Source organism: Macrobrachium rosenbergii, chromosome 54, assembly GCF_040412425.1.
Source record: "Macrobrachium rosenbergii isolate ZJJX-2024 chromosome 54, ASM4041242v1, whole genome shotgun sequence".
Taxonomy (NCBI): domain Eukaryota; kingdom Metazoa; phylum Arthropoda; class Malacostraca; order Decapoda; family Palaemonidae; genus Macrobrachium; species Macrobrachium rosenbergii.
In genome coordinates, this window is record NC_089794.1 from 38,915,698 (window position 1) to 38,930,697 (window position 15,000).

The 15,000-nt window shown below is 36.2% G+C and overlaps 1 protein-coding gene across 1 annotated transcript in view; it reads right to left on the minus strand.

Moving 5' to 3' along the window:
* LOC136834998 (polypeptide N-acetylgalactosaminyltransferase 1-like) overlaps nt 1-15,000 on the minus strand; it is a 286,103-nt gene that overhangs the window by 38,492 nt on the left and 232,611 nt on the right. Inside the window, exons 3-4 of the mRNA XM_067098000.1 lie at nt 14,213-14,325; nt 8,991-9,171 (exon numbers count right to left, since the gene is read on the minus strand). Coding sequence (XP_066954101.1) covers nt 8,991-9,171; nt 14,213-14,325 — 294 coding nt within the window. The remainder of the gene's footprint in view (nt 1-8,990; nt 9,172-14,212; nt 14,326-15,000) is intronic.

The window sequence follows — 15,000 nt, forward strand, 5'->3', positions numbered from 1 at the left end:
TATATTTATATATATTATATACATATACATATATATATGTATATAATATATACATATATATATAATATATATATATATAAAATATATATATATATATATATATATATATAAAATATATATATATATATAATATATATATATATATATATATATATATATATATATATATATATATATATATATATATATATATATATATATATATATATATATATGGATAGCAATTCTACTAGAAATGTAAGATTTACCCTGCTGTACATTTATTTTGCTCTCTAAAAAATATAACACCGCGTCTCATTACAGCATGTCATAAAAACATTTTTTGAAAAAATTAAGTGCAAATGCATTTACAAATGCATTACACAGCAGCGACAACGAGTTCTCCCCCTTTATTTTTTTTAGAAAGTGTCATACCCTACGATAAAATCCCACGATGTTGCAACAGCAGAAAATAAAGCACGCTCGATATCCTGCAACTTTTAATAAAAAGATGCTTGTCACAAAATGTGAATATAACATCACAGTTTCCTCACGCATTGCGAAGTTAAGCACATCGCAAAAAAAAAAAAAAAAAAAAAAAAAGCTTCACTTTAAAACTGAAATAGATTTTTGATCCGGTGAATGTGCGTTTTTGGTTGAGAACTGAATGGACAAGGACCACTGAAACACAATACATACAATACATTACGTACATCTCTGCACCTGATGACTAAACATCCTCTCTCTTTTGTTTGAACGTAGGTAAAATAATTATACATCAGCTCTATATAAAAGACAGATGGTGGTCCAACTTGCAAGGAGTTCTAGAAAGTTTGGGTATGTGCAGCCAAAAGCTTCGGTGAGACGGTCGACGGTTTGGAAGAGGGACAATAACAACAATTCGATCCTACTGAGACCCGTCAAATTTGGCGCAAACCACGGCCAGTCACGCTCGACGCAGCCATACACTTCACTTCAAAGTTAATTTTTCGGACGAAAGCAAAAACAAAGCGTTGAAAATCTACACGCTTACGTTAACATATAGAAAAAGAAAATGAGTAAATCCCCAGGGTTCAACAAACATTACTTCCGAGGTGAGCAACTTTCACGGGAAATTTCAGCCCGGAAAAAAGTGAAAATAAATTTAGGAGAACTGCAGCATATATTCGCCACAATGCGTTCACGCCACGAGACCTGTTTTAGAGGTGAATAACTTCAAAAGGGATATCTAGCCGGCGTCAAAATAAATTCGTGAAAAAAAGGCGTATCAACACCGCCATAAAAGTGAATAAAATAGAAAGATGAATTCACCGAAAAACAAATAAATCCATCTACAAAAAACGAAAGCTGAATTTGTCAAAACCATCACAAAAAAAGCTTTTCAAAACAGGATAAAAAAAAAAACAAAAAAAACTACTGCACTAAGCACAGCAAAATCGTGCATTTCAAAAGAAGAAAATTTCCCCCTCCCACCAAGAAAAAAGCAAACAATACGCAAAGCTACATCTTTGGAAAGCAAGAAAAGTTATACCACCAGAAAAAGCAAAGAAAAGAAAGCAAAAGAGAAGAAAAGTCACAGTATATACAAAGTCAGTTCACAAAAAGACAATATAAATTCGGCAAAACAGATAACAACATAAAGCCTTCAGGAACTCCCAAAAAGAAATTTGCCCAAACAAGAAGAAACCGTCGGGCAAACCTAAATTAATTAGCTAAAAATATGAGAAGCAACACTACAGGAAAAAACAAAATATACTAAGGAAAAACTAAGAAAGGTAAAACAAATTCGGAAGAGAAAACAACGCCCGAACATTAAAAAAAAAAAAGAAGAGCAAATTCGTAAAAAAAAGGGAGAAAAATATTGGAAGTCAATTCGCCAGAGAAGCAAAATACAATCGCGCTAAAAATGCCGACCCAGGAAACCTCGCAAAATGACGACAACTCTCTCTCTCTCTTACACACCTCTCTCCTCTCTTCCTTTTGAGATCCGCTCTTTGTAAAAGGTAATGGAGTCCCTCACGTGAGAGCCAGCCTATTGTGCCTATAAAAACGTTTCCCCCCCGAAAACGTTATGTATTCCAGCTGGCAGCAAAACGTTTGCGTCCAAAAACGGCAGAAGGTGGAAAATGGATGCGGTGGTTTGTAAGGTTTGCTGCTGCTGTTGCTACTGCTGGGAGCTGACAAAAAGGTCAGCGGTTTTATTGAGATGTTGCCTTTTATTCTAGGCGTGAGTGAGGGCGTGCAATTATTTGGGATAAAAGAGACATAGAGACATAAAAAAAGAAAGCGGCGAAGGCAAGAATAAAAAAAATATATAGAAATGAGAGAGAGAGAGAGAGAGAGAGAGAGAGAGAGAGAGAGAGAGAGAAGGGGAGGGTTTACAATTAATAATTTGGAAAATAAGAAAAAATGAGAAATACACTGGTAATAAGTAATATCTGTTTACGCGAATACACACACACACATATATATAAATATATATATATATATATATATATATATATATATATATATATATATATATATATATATATATATATATATATATATATATATATATATATATATATATATATATATATACACAGTATATTAACCATACTGGTCCAGTGCACATACACGAAGCGAACAGATATTTACACGGATATATGCAAACATTCACACATACATCAACACGCGAATGACACGGTGAAAACGAGGATTTATAATGTACGTCACGCCCAAAATAATGAGATGACATAAGTCACGCATCCGCCCATTATATTCAATGTAGTGCAAAATAACACAAATAGCGACCTCATACACGCACGCGCACACACACATATTTATATGAATACATATATATATATATATATATATATATACATATATATATATATATATATATATATATATATATATATATATATATATATATATATATATATATATATATATATATATATATATATATATATATATATAAATATATATAGAGAGAGAGAGAGAGAGAGAGAGAGAGAGAGAGAGAAAGTGGTAGGATGAAAAAATAAAAGACTCGGTGCTGGAAAAATGAAGTTATTTAAGGAGCAAAAGTAAGGAAGGTTATTCAAGAACATAATGAATAAGAAAATGAAGGCAAGCAATAAAATTAGACGGAAGGAGGTGAGCAAGAACTTTGGAGAGAAAACGAAGTTGTCCTAAATGGATGTAAATGCAGAGAGGAAGGTTAATGAACAAATGGATCCCGGAAGAAAAAGAATCCAAATGGAGAGGTCCGGAGCGATTAAATTACTGGATGGATGCGATAACCATTTTGAAGACCTGTTGAACGCAAAAGACAGAAGAAAGGCAGAGCTGAACGATGCAAGATTGGAATGTATTGAGTAAGTTTGAGGATGTTTTTGGAAGTGACTGTTTGGGACAAGGAAGAAATTTAAGAAAATGCGGAATGAAAAGACACACCAAGAGGTGATGGGATTCCAAGTGAGGTACAGAGTTGATGGCGTGACTGAGTGGCTTACCAGGGTTTGTAAGGTATATCTGGATGATGCAAAAGTTCTAAAGGAATGGGAGAGAGAAATGCTTGTTCCACTGCATAAAGTTAATGGCAACAGCGGTGACTGCACATTACTGGGGCATAATATCACCTACCATACCTCACCTATGTGTTTAGTGGGATTTTGATTTAGAAAATAGGACAGATGACAGAAAGACTGACAGGAGAGGAGCAATGTGGGACCAAAGTGTTTATGTGGGTGACTAAATGTGTGTAGGAATATGTATATGGGAGAGTGACTGCTCTACTGTATAAGTAGGTCTCAGACAAGGGTGAGTTATGTAGCCACGGATGTTTAGTATATCTATGGATGGTGTGATGCCACAAGTCAAAGAAAATAAACAAATCGTGTGTCAAAAGTTGCTGGATATGAAAATGAGTCATGAAAGCAATGTTGAGTAGCTGATGTACGCAGATAATGGGGCTAGTGAAGAAAAACTACAGAAACTAGTGTAAAAACTAGTGTAATAAGTGTGAAAAAATTGCAAGTGGAGAAAACTGACAGTAAATGTGGGCAAGAGAAAGGTTATGCAATGAAACAGAAACCAGGAAGATCGAACAAAAATTGTTGATATAGATGGTGAAAGAATGTAAGCAGGTTATTCCTCAGGGTATCTGGGAGTAATAAAACGGTTGATGGGAGGATAAGAGAAAAGGCGAGTCTCAACAAAAGGGGAAGCTAGGAAGGCAGCAGGATGCTTGCAAAAGAATGAGATGAGACTTGGAGTGTTTATGAAAGCTTACGTGGGAATGTTTGAAGAAAATGTCCTTCATGGAAGTGAAAGTAGATTGTTCAATACTTATGAAAGAGAAAAAACGAAGTCTGAATTGTTTGTGTTATATTTGTGGCATAAGAACTGGAAGGCTGAACAGTGTGGAGATACACAAAAGTGGTGAACAGGTTAGCATAAGAGTAAGGATCGGTCAGTGCCTTCAGCTGGTTTGGTCATGGCGGTAGAATAGAATAGTGTAAAGAGTGTATTACTCATACATAATGAGGAAAAAGAAGAGAAAAAACTAAAAAGTGCTGATAGATGGTGTGAAAGAGAGTTTGGAAGTTACAAAGACTGGTGACATATTTTGAGAGTGAACGAAGTGAATGTAACCCAATGAGGGTAATAACCATGAAGCATAAGAACACATGGAAGAGAGGTGAAGGGTGCATTGTGTGATAGACACACCCAACCATACACACACACACACACACACACACACACACACACACACACACACACACATATATATATATATATATATATATATATATATATATATATATATATATATATATATATATATATAATCAACACAAAATCACGTGTGGAACAGAAATAAATTTCTGACTCACATCAGGATCGAACCCAGGTCTTTCAATTGAAAGGCAAGGGCGCTGCCCACTAGGTCATAAAAGTCATAGAAGAAGTTGGAACCTGAGTGCCACTTGCACCCAAGGAATTAAGTGGGCAAGCTAACTGCTTACATCCAGCTTGTTTTCCCCAACTTCCCGACTCAGCAATGACCCAGTTGACCGCATTTCATTTGAATTATCCCTTCTGAGTGAATAAGATAGAAATAATCAACACACAACCACGTGTGGAAAAGAAATAAATTTCTGACTCACATCAGCATCGAACACACTGGATGCAAGCAGTTAGCCTGCCCAGGTAATTCCTTGGGTGCAGTGGCACTCAGGTTCCAACTTCTCCTATGACTTGTATGACCTAGTTGGCAGCGCCCTTGCCTTTCAATTGAAAGACCTGGGTTCGACCCTGATGTGAGTCAAATTTATTTCTGTTTCACACGTGATTGTGTGTCGATTACTTCTCTCTTATTCACTCAGAAGGGATAATTCGAATGAAATGCTGACAATTGGGTCATTGCTGAGTTGGGAAGTTGGAGAAAACAAGCTGGCTGCAAGCAGTTAGCTTGCCCAGGTAATTCTTTGGGTGCAGTGGCACTCAGGTTCCAACTTCTATGACTTGTATGGCCTAGTGGGCAGCGCCCTTGCCTTTCAATTGAAAGACCTGGGCTCGATCCTGATGCGATTCAGAAATTTATATATATATATATATATATATATATATATATATATATATATATATATATATATAAATACATATATATATATATATATATATATAGATAGATAGATAGATAGGTATATATATATATATATATATATATATATATATATATATATATATATATATATATATATATATATATATATATATATATATATATACATACATACATACATACATACATATTTCACCATAATACTACTACTTAAAATAATAAAAATGAAGGCAACAAGAATATATATAACAATTTATAGTTATGTTACACAAAAGAATAACGGCAAAACCATCATCAGCAAAAAACAAATAAAGATCTCTAAAGCTCCCACTAAAAAAGTATCCGAAAACCATTCTTCTGTTTATTGGGACAAAAGTTTTATGGCCCGTCCTCCCACATCCCTGGAAATCACCCCCACCCCGCTTTTCCCAGAACCCCCTTCCCCTCCCGGGCACCAGGCGTGATTGCCACGGCAATCGTCCATTACCTTTCAATTAAAGATCTCGGAGGAAGATATCGAGGCTTCAAGAAATCCCTGGGTAATGCTTTTTCTCTTTTAGCGTTTGCTTCTGCATTTTTCTCATTTCCAGGAGAAAGAGAGGAAGAGGAAAATATCACTCGGATTCCAGCAACTCTTTCCATTTCGAAATATCGGTGTAAGAAGAATTGAGCGATTATGATTGCTCCGCAGAAAACTTCCAATCTCGGGAGATTACTCCAGAGATTACAGTCTTCTTTTGGAAAAATTCCTAATCTCTCAAGATGTACCTTTCTCCCAGAGATTATATTTCTTGATCCTGGTCATCGGATTTGAGATTTACATATCGGATCGGATACCGATTTTGGAAATTAAACTTCTGTCGTTTTTCTTTGTTTTAATTTTTTTTTGTTAACTCAGATCGCACCACACTCTAGGTCCTTCGGATGTGACTTAGCTTCACGGCTATACACCTTTATTTTATTTTTTCCGAAGTCTTAACCTGTTTCCTTATTTCGATAAGTTTTTGTCCCTTTTTTATCTTTTTTTTATCAGTCCTTTGTTCCTGTTCCTTAGCTCGTTGTGTAACTTATCAGTCTCCTCAGCAACCATTTTGAAACCTATTTTTTTAATTTATATCCCACTTTTTCTTCTTCATTAGTTCTTTTCAAAGTACTTTAATTTTTTTATTTTTTGTTTTTCGTTATATTATTTCCATACCTTTACTAATATCTCCTTAGTTCTTCCCTTAATTTCTCGCCAGTTTCCTCATTTCTCGCCTTTCCTTGTCTCTATGGGGAAAAAATAAGGTGATAATTGATCAATAACGTGCGCGCGCGAACACAGACACACATATATATCTATCCAACACTTTCTACGTCTTCTTCTCCCCCCTACTAAAACTGCCAAATTATACAATCTTTTCACCAACTAAACGTTCTCTAATCTTTCCACATGGACAAACCATCTTACAACACTGATCAATATAATCTCCTACGCTAACCTTTGCTTTTCTTCAACTTCAACGTACCTCCAGTTTTTTCACCATTTCAATTCTTGACATGACATATATACTGCTCAATCAGGTCATCTCAACAGCTTCTAGATTTTTTTTCTCTCTCATTCGCATTCAGCATCCACACTTCACTTACACCTCAAACTTGGCTTCCACTGACACTGAAAGTCTCTTCCAAATATTTAGCACACAACCTGCGAACACTTTAGCTTCACCTGTTCTATGACACAACCATTTTCCCTCTTCCTATCCCCATCTGTTACGTTTCCTCCCTAAGACTTTTACGAACCAATCGCTTGCATTCTGCCAACACCCACATAAACATTCAATGCTCCATAGAGAAAGCCAAGGGGGCTAGATTCCCTCTCGGGTGGGTGGCTCAAAATGGTGTCACCCTTCAGTTTTCAGGAAACCTTTTGTGACGAGGTCACTAGACCCATGGCTTTCTCCATCCTGGTTGCAACCAAAGACATTCTGCTAACTGCCAAATGCAAACTGCACTGCTCAAGAGGGGTAAAACAGATTTTACAGGATAGGCACCTAAACTTTTCTCCCAATGGGTTCGTTCCTAGTTCTCTTGCAGTTTCGGAAGGCTACTGAACAAAAAGAAGTATGGGAACCATATATATTCATATACATACATATGTATATATTTTATATATACATATATGTATATATATATGTTTGTGTATACATAATGCATACATATATCTATTTATATATACGTATATATTATATATATATATATATATATATATATATATATATATATATATATGTATATATACACACAAACATATGACAAAAAGTGCATTTCGACCGCAGGTACTCGACTCTCACTAAAGCGACCGGAAAATAAACCATTGCGACTACAAATCTCCATTTAACAGACAAAACGTACGCCACAATTTCTGTTTCCTCCATTATGTAGACCATTTACCTAGACAGATGGTGTATGGTCACTTTTTACACGGTTTATCTGCTAGCGCTACCAGTTCCAGATCAGACTATATATTTGGGGGAGAGAGAGAGAGAGAGAGAGAGAGAGAGAGAGAGAGAGAGAGAGAGAGAGAGAGAGAGAGAGAGATTCAACGTACATCTAGATGTAACATCGCAGGTCAGTGAGGCTGGAAGAACACTGAATTCTAAAATGTAAAAAAGAATTAAAATGAATAAGTTTAATTAGTAATGTTAACCTATATTCTTCATCCAGTTCACCAGATGTAATCCCTGATGTAGCATTCAAGAGAGAGAGAGAGAGAGAGAGAGAGAGAGAGAGAGAGAGAGAGAGAGAGATTCAACATATATCTAGATGTAACATCGCTGGTTAATGGGGCTGAAAGAACATTAAATTCTAAAATGTAAAAAAGAATTAAAATGAATAAATTTAATTAGTTATGTTAACCTATATTCTTCATCCAGTTCACCTCATGTGATCCACGCATTCCAAGGAGAGAGAGAGAGAGAGAGAGAGAGAGAGAGAGAGAGAGAGAGAGAGAGAGAGAGAGAGAGAGAGAGAGATGCATCATCGCAGGTCAATGAGGCTGGAAGAACATTAAGTTCTAAAATGTAAAAAAGAATTAAAATGAATAAATTTAATTAGTAATGTTAACCTATATTCTTCATCCAGTTCACCTGATGTAATCCACGCATTCCAAGAAGAGAGAGAGAGAGAGAGAGAGAGAGAGAGAGAGAGAGAGAGAGAGAGAGAGAGGTCTATGCCAAATAAAGTCTATTTTATCATTCAAAATACACAAATGCAATACATTATTGGTTCATATGACTGCGGAGCCTACCAGACAACAAACACATTTCCTAGAGGCACCATAAAGCTAAGGCATCCACAAACGAAAACAAAACAAAGAAAATGCCGAGCACAAACCACTCCCTTTTCCACTCACTTCTTTTTCCGGACGTCCGGAAGCGTCCGGTTGAGGGGTATCCGGTCCGAAGCCAAGAGGTTGAAGCGATTGATATGGTACAGCTTCTGCATTCTCGCCATTTCCCACGTCGGGATTTGAACGGGGTTGCCATTCTCCCCCGCGTGGGGCTGGGGGGCGTAGCCGTTGAAGTTCAGAAGTTCTGTGGGGGGAAAATGACAGGAAATGATTAATCAGTCTCTTAGTCAAAGGATATTAAACCAGGAACTAGGCCCTATTTCTAGCCTCTCATACAGCTGTCCTGAAGGATTTTTACTTGAACGAATATGAACAACGGAGGAGGACAAGGTTAAAGAAGTTGGACAGCCAGGTGGTCAGAGATCAAAGGTTATAGATGAGGTAGTATGAGTTTGATGGTTTAACAGCTGGGGTCGAAGGGACACTAGGAAGATCCTTCGTTACCGTTTCTCTCACAACAGGAGGGATAGGACCGGTTAGTGCGTGTGGCTAGAGAGGAGAAAGGAACAGCTTGTAAATGGAAATAAAAAGATTGGTGAATCTTGCATTACAAAGATTCATATGCCGCATCTGTGAATGGAAAATGAACATTCTTGCCAGTGTACGGAAAAAAGATAAGAATAGAATATAGTTTAAGTAATTGGCCAAGCGCTGGGACCCATGAGGTCATTCAGCGCTGAAAGGAAAATCGACAGTAAGAAGGTCTGAAAGGTTTAACTGGACGAAAACCTCCCAGTTGCACTATGAAACAATAATTAGGAGAGGGTGGAAAGTCAGATGGAAGAAGGAGAATATGAACGGAGGTACAGTAATAGGAGCGAAAGAGGTTGAAGCTGGGGGCCGAAGGGACGCCGCTAACACCCTTAAGTAATACCCACAGTTCACCACGTGAGGTGCACTGACGACACTAACCCCGTGCGGGAAGGAAGAAAGATAAGCACGGTCGAAAGGAAAAGCTTGACCTATGCTCAATTTCGGACGTAACTTTCGAAGGGAATTCCATTTAACTTCAGCGCTCCTTCAAGAAAAATCTCATTTGCGTTTTGGGGGTTTTAGCAGACACCAATTAATCTCTAAAGAACTACTTGGGGGCCGACATGAGAGAGAGAGAGAGAGAGAGAGAGAGAGAGAGAGAGAGAGAGAGAGAGAGAGAGAGAGATCATACCCTGTGCTCAAATATGTAAAAAAAAAAGTTATAAAATACATTTTTAAAGCTCTGCAATGGAGAGGAGAGGCCGATGTCAATCATCTTTGCCCAGTAAGGCATATATATGAATAAATTACATTTTGATTACAGAAAAATCCAATTTCAGTTGTTTCTTGCAAATAAAATAATTTCCTTTACACTTTCTTCAGACAGCGTAATTGCATTGCTACATTACCTCTGCATATGGATCTAAATTTCCAATTTTTCCCGTAATATAGATACAGCTTATTCCGTCATGTTTATTATCCAAAAATAGCACCATTAATATAGCTTTATTAGCTCTGTAATTGGGCAATTTAGCATTACGAGTATTGCTTGATTAAGTCTTTAATTACCTGCTTGTAATGCAATTGCAGGTTATTACATAATAAGTATCTAGAAAAAAACAGAATTATTAAAATAGCTTAACTGTCTCTATAATTAAACAAAGTATTATTTGTATTCCTTCATTACTTTTGAAGTAACAGAAATTTCAATATTTTCTTGTAATACAGTTACACCTTATCGTTTTTAGAGTACGTATTCCTCAATAACAGCATTATTATTATTAATTTATAATGTCTGAAATTACATATATCTTAAATTCATACGAAGTATTCAAGTTCTTCCCATCACATAAAAAGATTAAGAGGTAATGGCTTGTTGCAATACAGTTACAACCTATTTTTATTTATGTTTTTCCTAATCGGCATTATCAATATTGCTAATAAAGTTTCGGAGCTGATGAAATAGAGTGATTTATATTACGTTATTGGCTCTGTAAAGCCCAATAATTCACGTATATTACTTAAATCTTATTTGTCTAAAAAAACTAAAATCCAGCACAAAATTATTAATGGATTTATATATCCTTCAAATATTATAGTCTACTTTCTGAACTCTGCAAACAAAAAGGCACCTTTAAAATTTCTTTATAAGCTATGCAATTCCATGTAACTTCGCAACAGTACGTAAATTCTGATTATAACATTAAAGGATTGAAATCGTTTAATTACAGCTTCTTTTAACTTACGAATTCTTCAAAAAATAGCGTTACTAATATTACTTTATTTTGCTCTACAGTTATACAAATGCATTATAATTTTTTTTAGCTTAACGACTAAACCTCACTTTCTGTCCTATTTTTTAATTCAAATCTCTTTTCAAAACTAGCAACATGAAGACAACTTTAATTAAATTGCAATTAGGGTCTAAGTTCACATCATATATTTAAATCCTACCCATCAAATTAAAACGCTGAAATTCCAGCAACTCCGTCTACAATTTCTCCCCCATTTTCCCGTTTCGTACATAACTTTCGAAGGGAATTCCATTTAACTTCCGCTCTCCCTCAAGAAAAATCTCTCATCTGGGTTTTAGCAGATACCATTTAATCACTGAAGACTTCTTGGGGGCCGATACGAGAGAGAGAGAGAGAGAGAGAGAGAGAGAGATCAAACCCAGACAGGAGAGCCATAACCCCGTCCTACAAAGAAACATAAGAACTTTAAATAGGATTGCTGGCAAGAGACGGGACCCCCTCCCACCCCGCCCCCAACTCCAGCCTCCCATGATAGACGAGATCCTCTCAGATGAATAATTTTCCCCGACGAGATTCGGCTAATCGTCTCATTACGTTCCCAAAAATGATAAGAATATTGTATTAAGTCAGGGGAGGGAAAATTGCAAGGATTAATGACCCTGTCTCCTAGCAAACACTGTTCCGTAATTGAATGGTGAATAAAAAATGACTGAGAGAGAGAGAGAGAGAGAGAGAGAGAGAGAGAGAGAGAGAGAGAGAGAGAGAGAGAGAGAGAGAAAGCATTATTTTGAAATGAAATTAATTTATATAAAAAACACACACACACATACACACACATATATATATATATATATATATATATATATATATATATATATATATATATATATATATATATATATATATATATATATATATATATATATATATATATATATATATATATATACAGGAATATATATATATATATATATATATATATATATATATATATATATATATATATATATATATATATATGCACCTCAGTTTCAAATATACAAGAACAGTAATATTCAAGAACAAGTAGACAAGAACAATAGACACCGGTGCAAGAAAAAAAAAAAAAAACGGAAAATCAAACAATGGTTAGTTGGAATAAGATTCGGAAATCAAACAGATTGAAATTCCATACATAAATTGATTATGATCTGTGTTGCTATAAAGACAAGAATCATGGCATGAAACTGAAACTATTATGTTACAGATTTCGTTTATTTGAGGATATGGCTTTAAGAAGAACATTCGGAGACAGGTGGCAGGATAGTTAGGAATGATACGATAAGTGAAATTATGAAAATTTCACAAATTGATGAGGTTAGGATAAAAGGGGTATGGAGATGGTTTGGACATGTCCTTCGCACAACCCTTGTACGTGACAGTGGCAGTTGGGCTCCTGTGGGCACCAGGAGCACTGGAAGACAAAGACCTACTCTGATGACGATAAGAGCTGGAAGAGAGGGTGCAGATGAGTGGAGATTTGTGGAAAATGAAGCACAGAAAAGATACGGAGGCACTTTGCATCACGCGACTTTGGAGGCAATGTATATATATATTATATAGTGTGTATATAAATACAACCACCCACACATTGTATATAAATATATACATATATATACATATATATATGTATGTATATATTAATTTCTGACTCATATCGGGACCGAACACCGGTCTTTCGAGTGAGAGTCCAGGGCGTTAACAATTTCTATTCCCATGTGTTCATTTCCACACACAAACACACACACACACATATATATATATATATAATAAAAATTATTATCATTACTGGAAATCTACCACTTCTTTTTTCTTGATTCCTTTAACGTCATCTCTTTCGGATTTCATTAGCATTCAAGTATGTAAAATCTGGGTTTACCAGCTAAGCTTGGAAATCATTCTGTAAAACAGTACCATCCAAGATTCCCTTAGGAACCATTAGAACAGGTGAATCATTAGAACAGCGGGAATGATTAGAACAGTGCCCGTCTGCACAACCGGGGACCTCAACCATTACTAAATGAACCCATCGGACGAGTGCCTTTTATTGTTATAATGATTCGATTTAATGATGAAAAAAGATGCACAACTCGTCTTCTATTTCCTGAGATTCCTTGAAGACACTGGATTTATTCTGATCGCAGTACCATCATTTCCTTGAAAATGAGGTTCAAATGGATTCACCTCTAAGTCTCATGAGCCACAGAGCTTTCACCTGAACTCAGGGCGGACTGCTCAATGGAATCAGTGTATTCGAGGAATAGTAGAAAATAGGTCTTTGTCGTGTGACTTTTGTCAATATCAGAGTAAGTTAAATTCTATATTACAGACAATCCTCCGGGGGTTCCAGGGTGATCACTGGGTCCTATAGACGCCTGGAGGTCACTGTTCATGGGCCTTCATGGGCTGAGCTGAGAAACAAGTGACCCCAGTCTGATTGAGGGTCGTCCCTTCCGGAGATTTCCTCAGAAGCCAAGGTAAACCTCAGGGTTTGGGAAAGCCATGGCGCACTTTGTCATTTGAATATGATGTGGTTAAGAGGAGAGTAACTCTTTCTACCTCCCTCCTGTCGACCTCCTCATAACAAATAACATTCAACTGATCCTCTGCGTTCTAAAAAGTAAATACTGTACCTGTGAATTAAACAACCTAATATCTTTCTCTAGCCCAGATCCGAAGAAAATAAAACAAAACGTATGATTTGACGTGATGGAAGTGACTGGCCTACCCCTTCATTAAAGGAAGAAAATTTACGATTCAGGGAATACACAAGCAGGAAGAGAATTCGAAAGCTTAGCAGGAATGGGAAACAGCCACTGGATGGTTCCACACACACGAGAGACAAACGAGTTGAAAGAACTATTCAACTGGGTTTGACGCGTAATAATAACTTATATTAACCTTCTGAATCCACCAGGCAACTGGTTTACTTCAGTCCCCACACAAAATCAAGCTCACCTTCTGTAATGTTAGGTGTGGTCTTTCCAGGTATGTCGTCGCCCATGTAATGCCCAACGACCACGTGGATGCCATGCTTATCGATGTACTCCTCTTGGTTCTGGTGTCTGGACCTGGGGGAAGAAGAAGAATGGCCATTATTTACAATATACCAAAAGTCATTACAATAGTTTTCACCAGTAACTGCTTGCCCTAGTAAGTGGTCGGCTCTAAAAAAAATTACTAATTAAATAAGTAAATAAAAATTACAAGCAGAAACACATTAAAGATACTGAATCAAGAATAAAATCCTTTGCAAAAAGGTCTATAATCAGTTGTTTCATGTACTAAAAATCCTAAAAACCTTTTCAAAATGTTTCTTACAAGAACGTATAATAGATATTTCATTGCACGGAAATTCATAACGGTGAATTTTTCACGACACAAACAACTGATGCTTTCGATAATTTAGATATTTTAACATGTTTCTATTTCTTCTTGGCCTGACAGGCGAAGTACTATTTTACTGGATTTAAGCAACATATTTACTATCCTTAAGCGAGAGAGAGAGAGAGAGAGAGAGAGAGAGAGAGAGAGAGAGAGAGAGAGAGAGAGAGAGAGATATTTTCTTCCCAATTATTGGCCTCTATCGGAAGTAAATATTTCCAATGAAAAATCAGCGCTGTCTGAATCTTAATCAAATATTGTAGACAATCGAGACACCCATTCTCGTGATGATTGTTATGTCCGAGCATTTGTTCATCTTACGGTATATTTTACTATGTCACTTTGTTCGTATTCATTTTGCG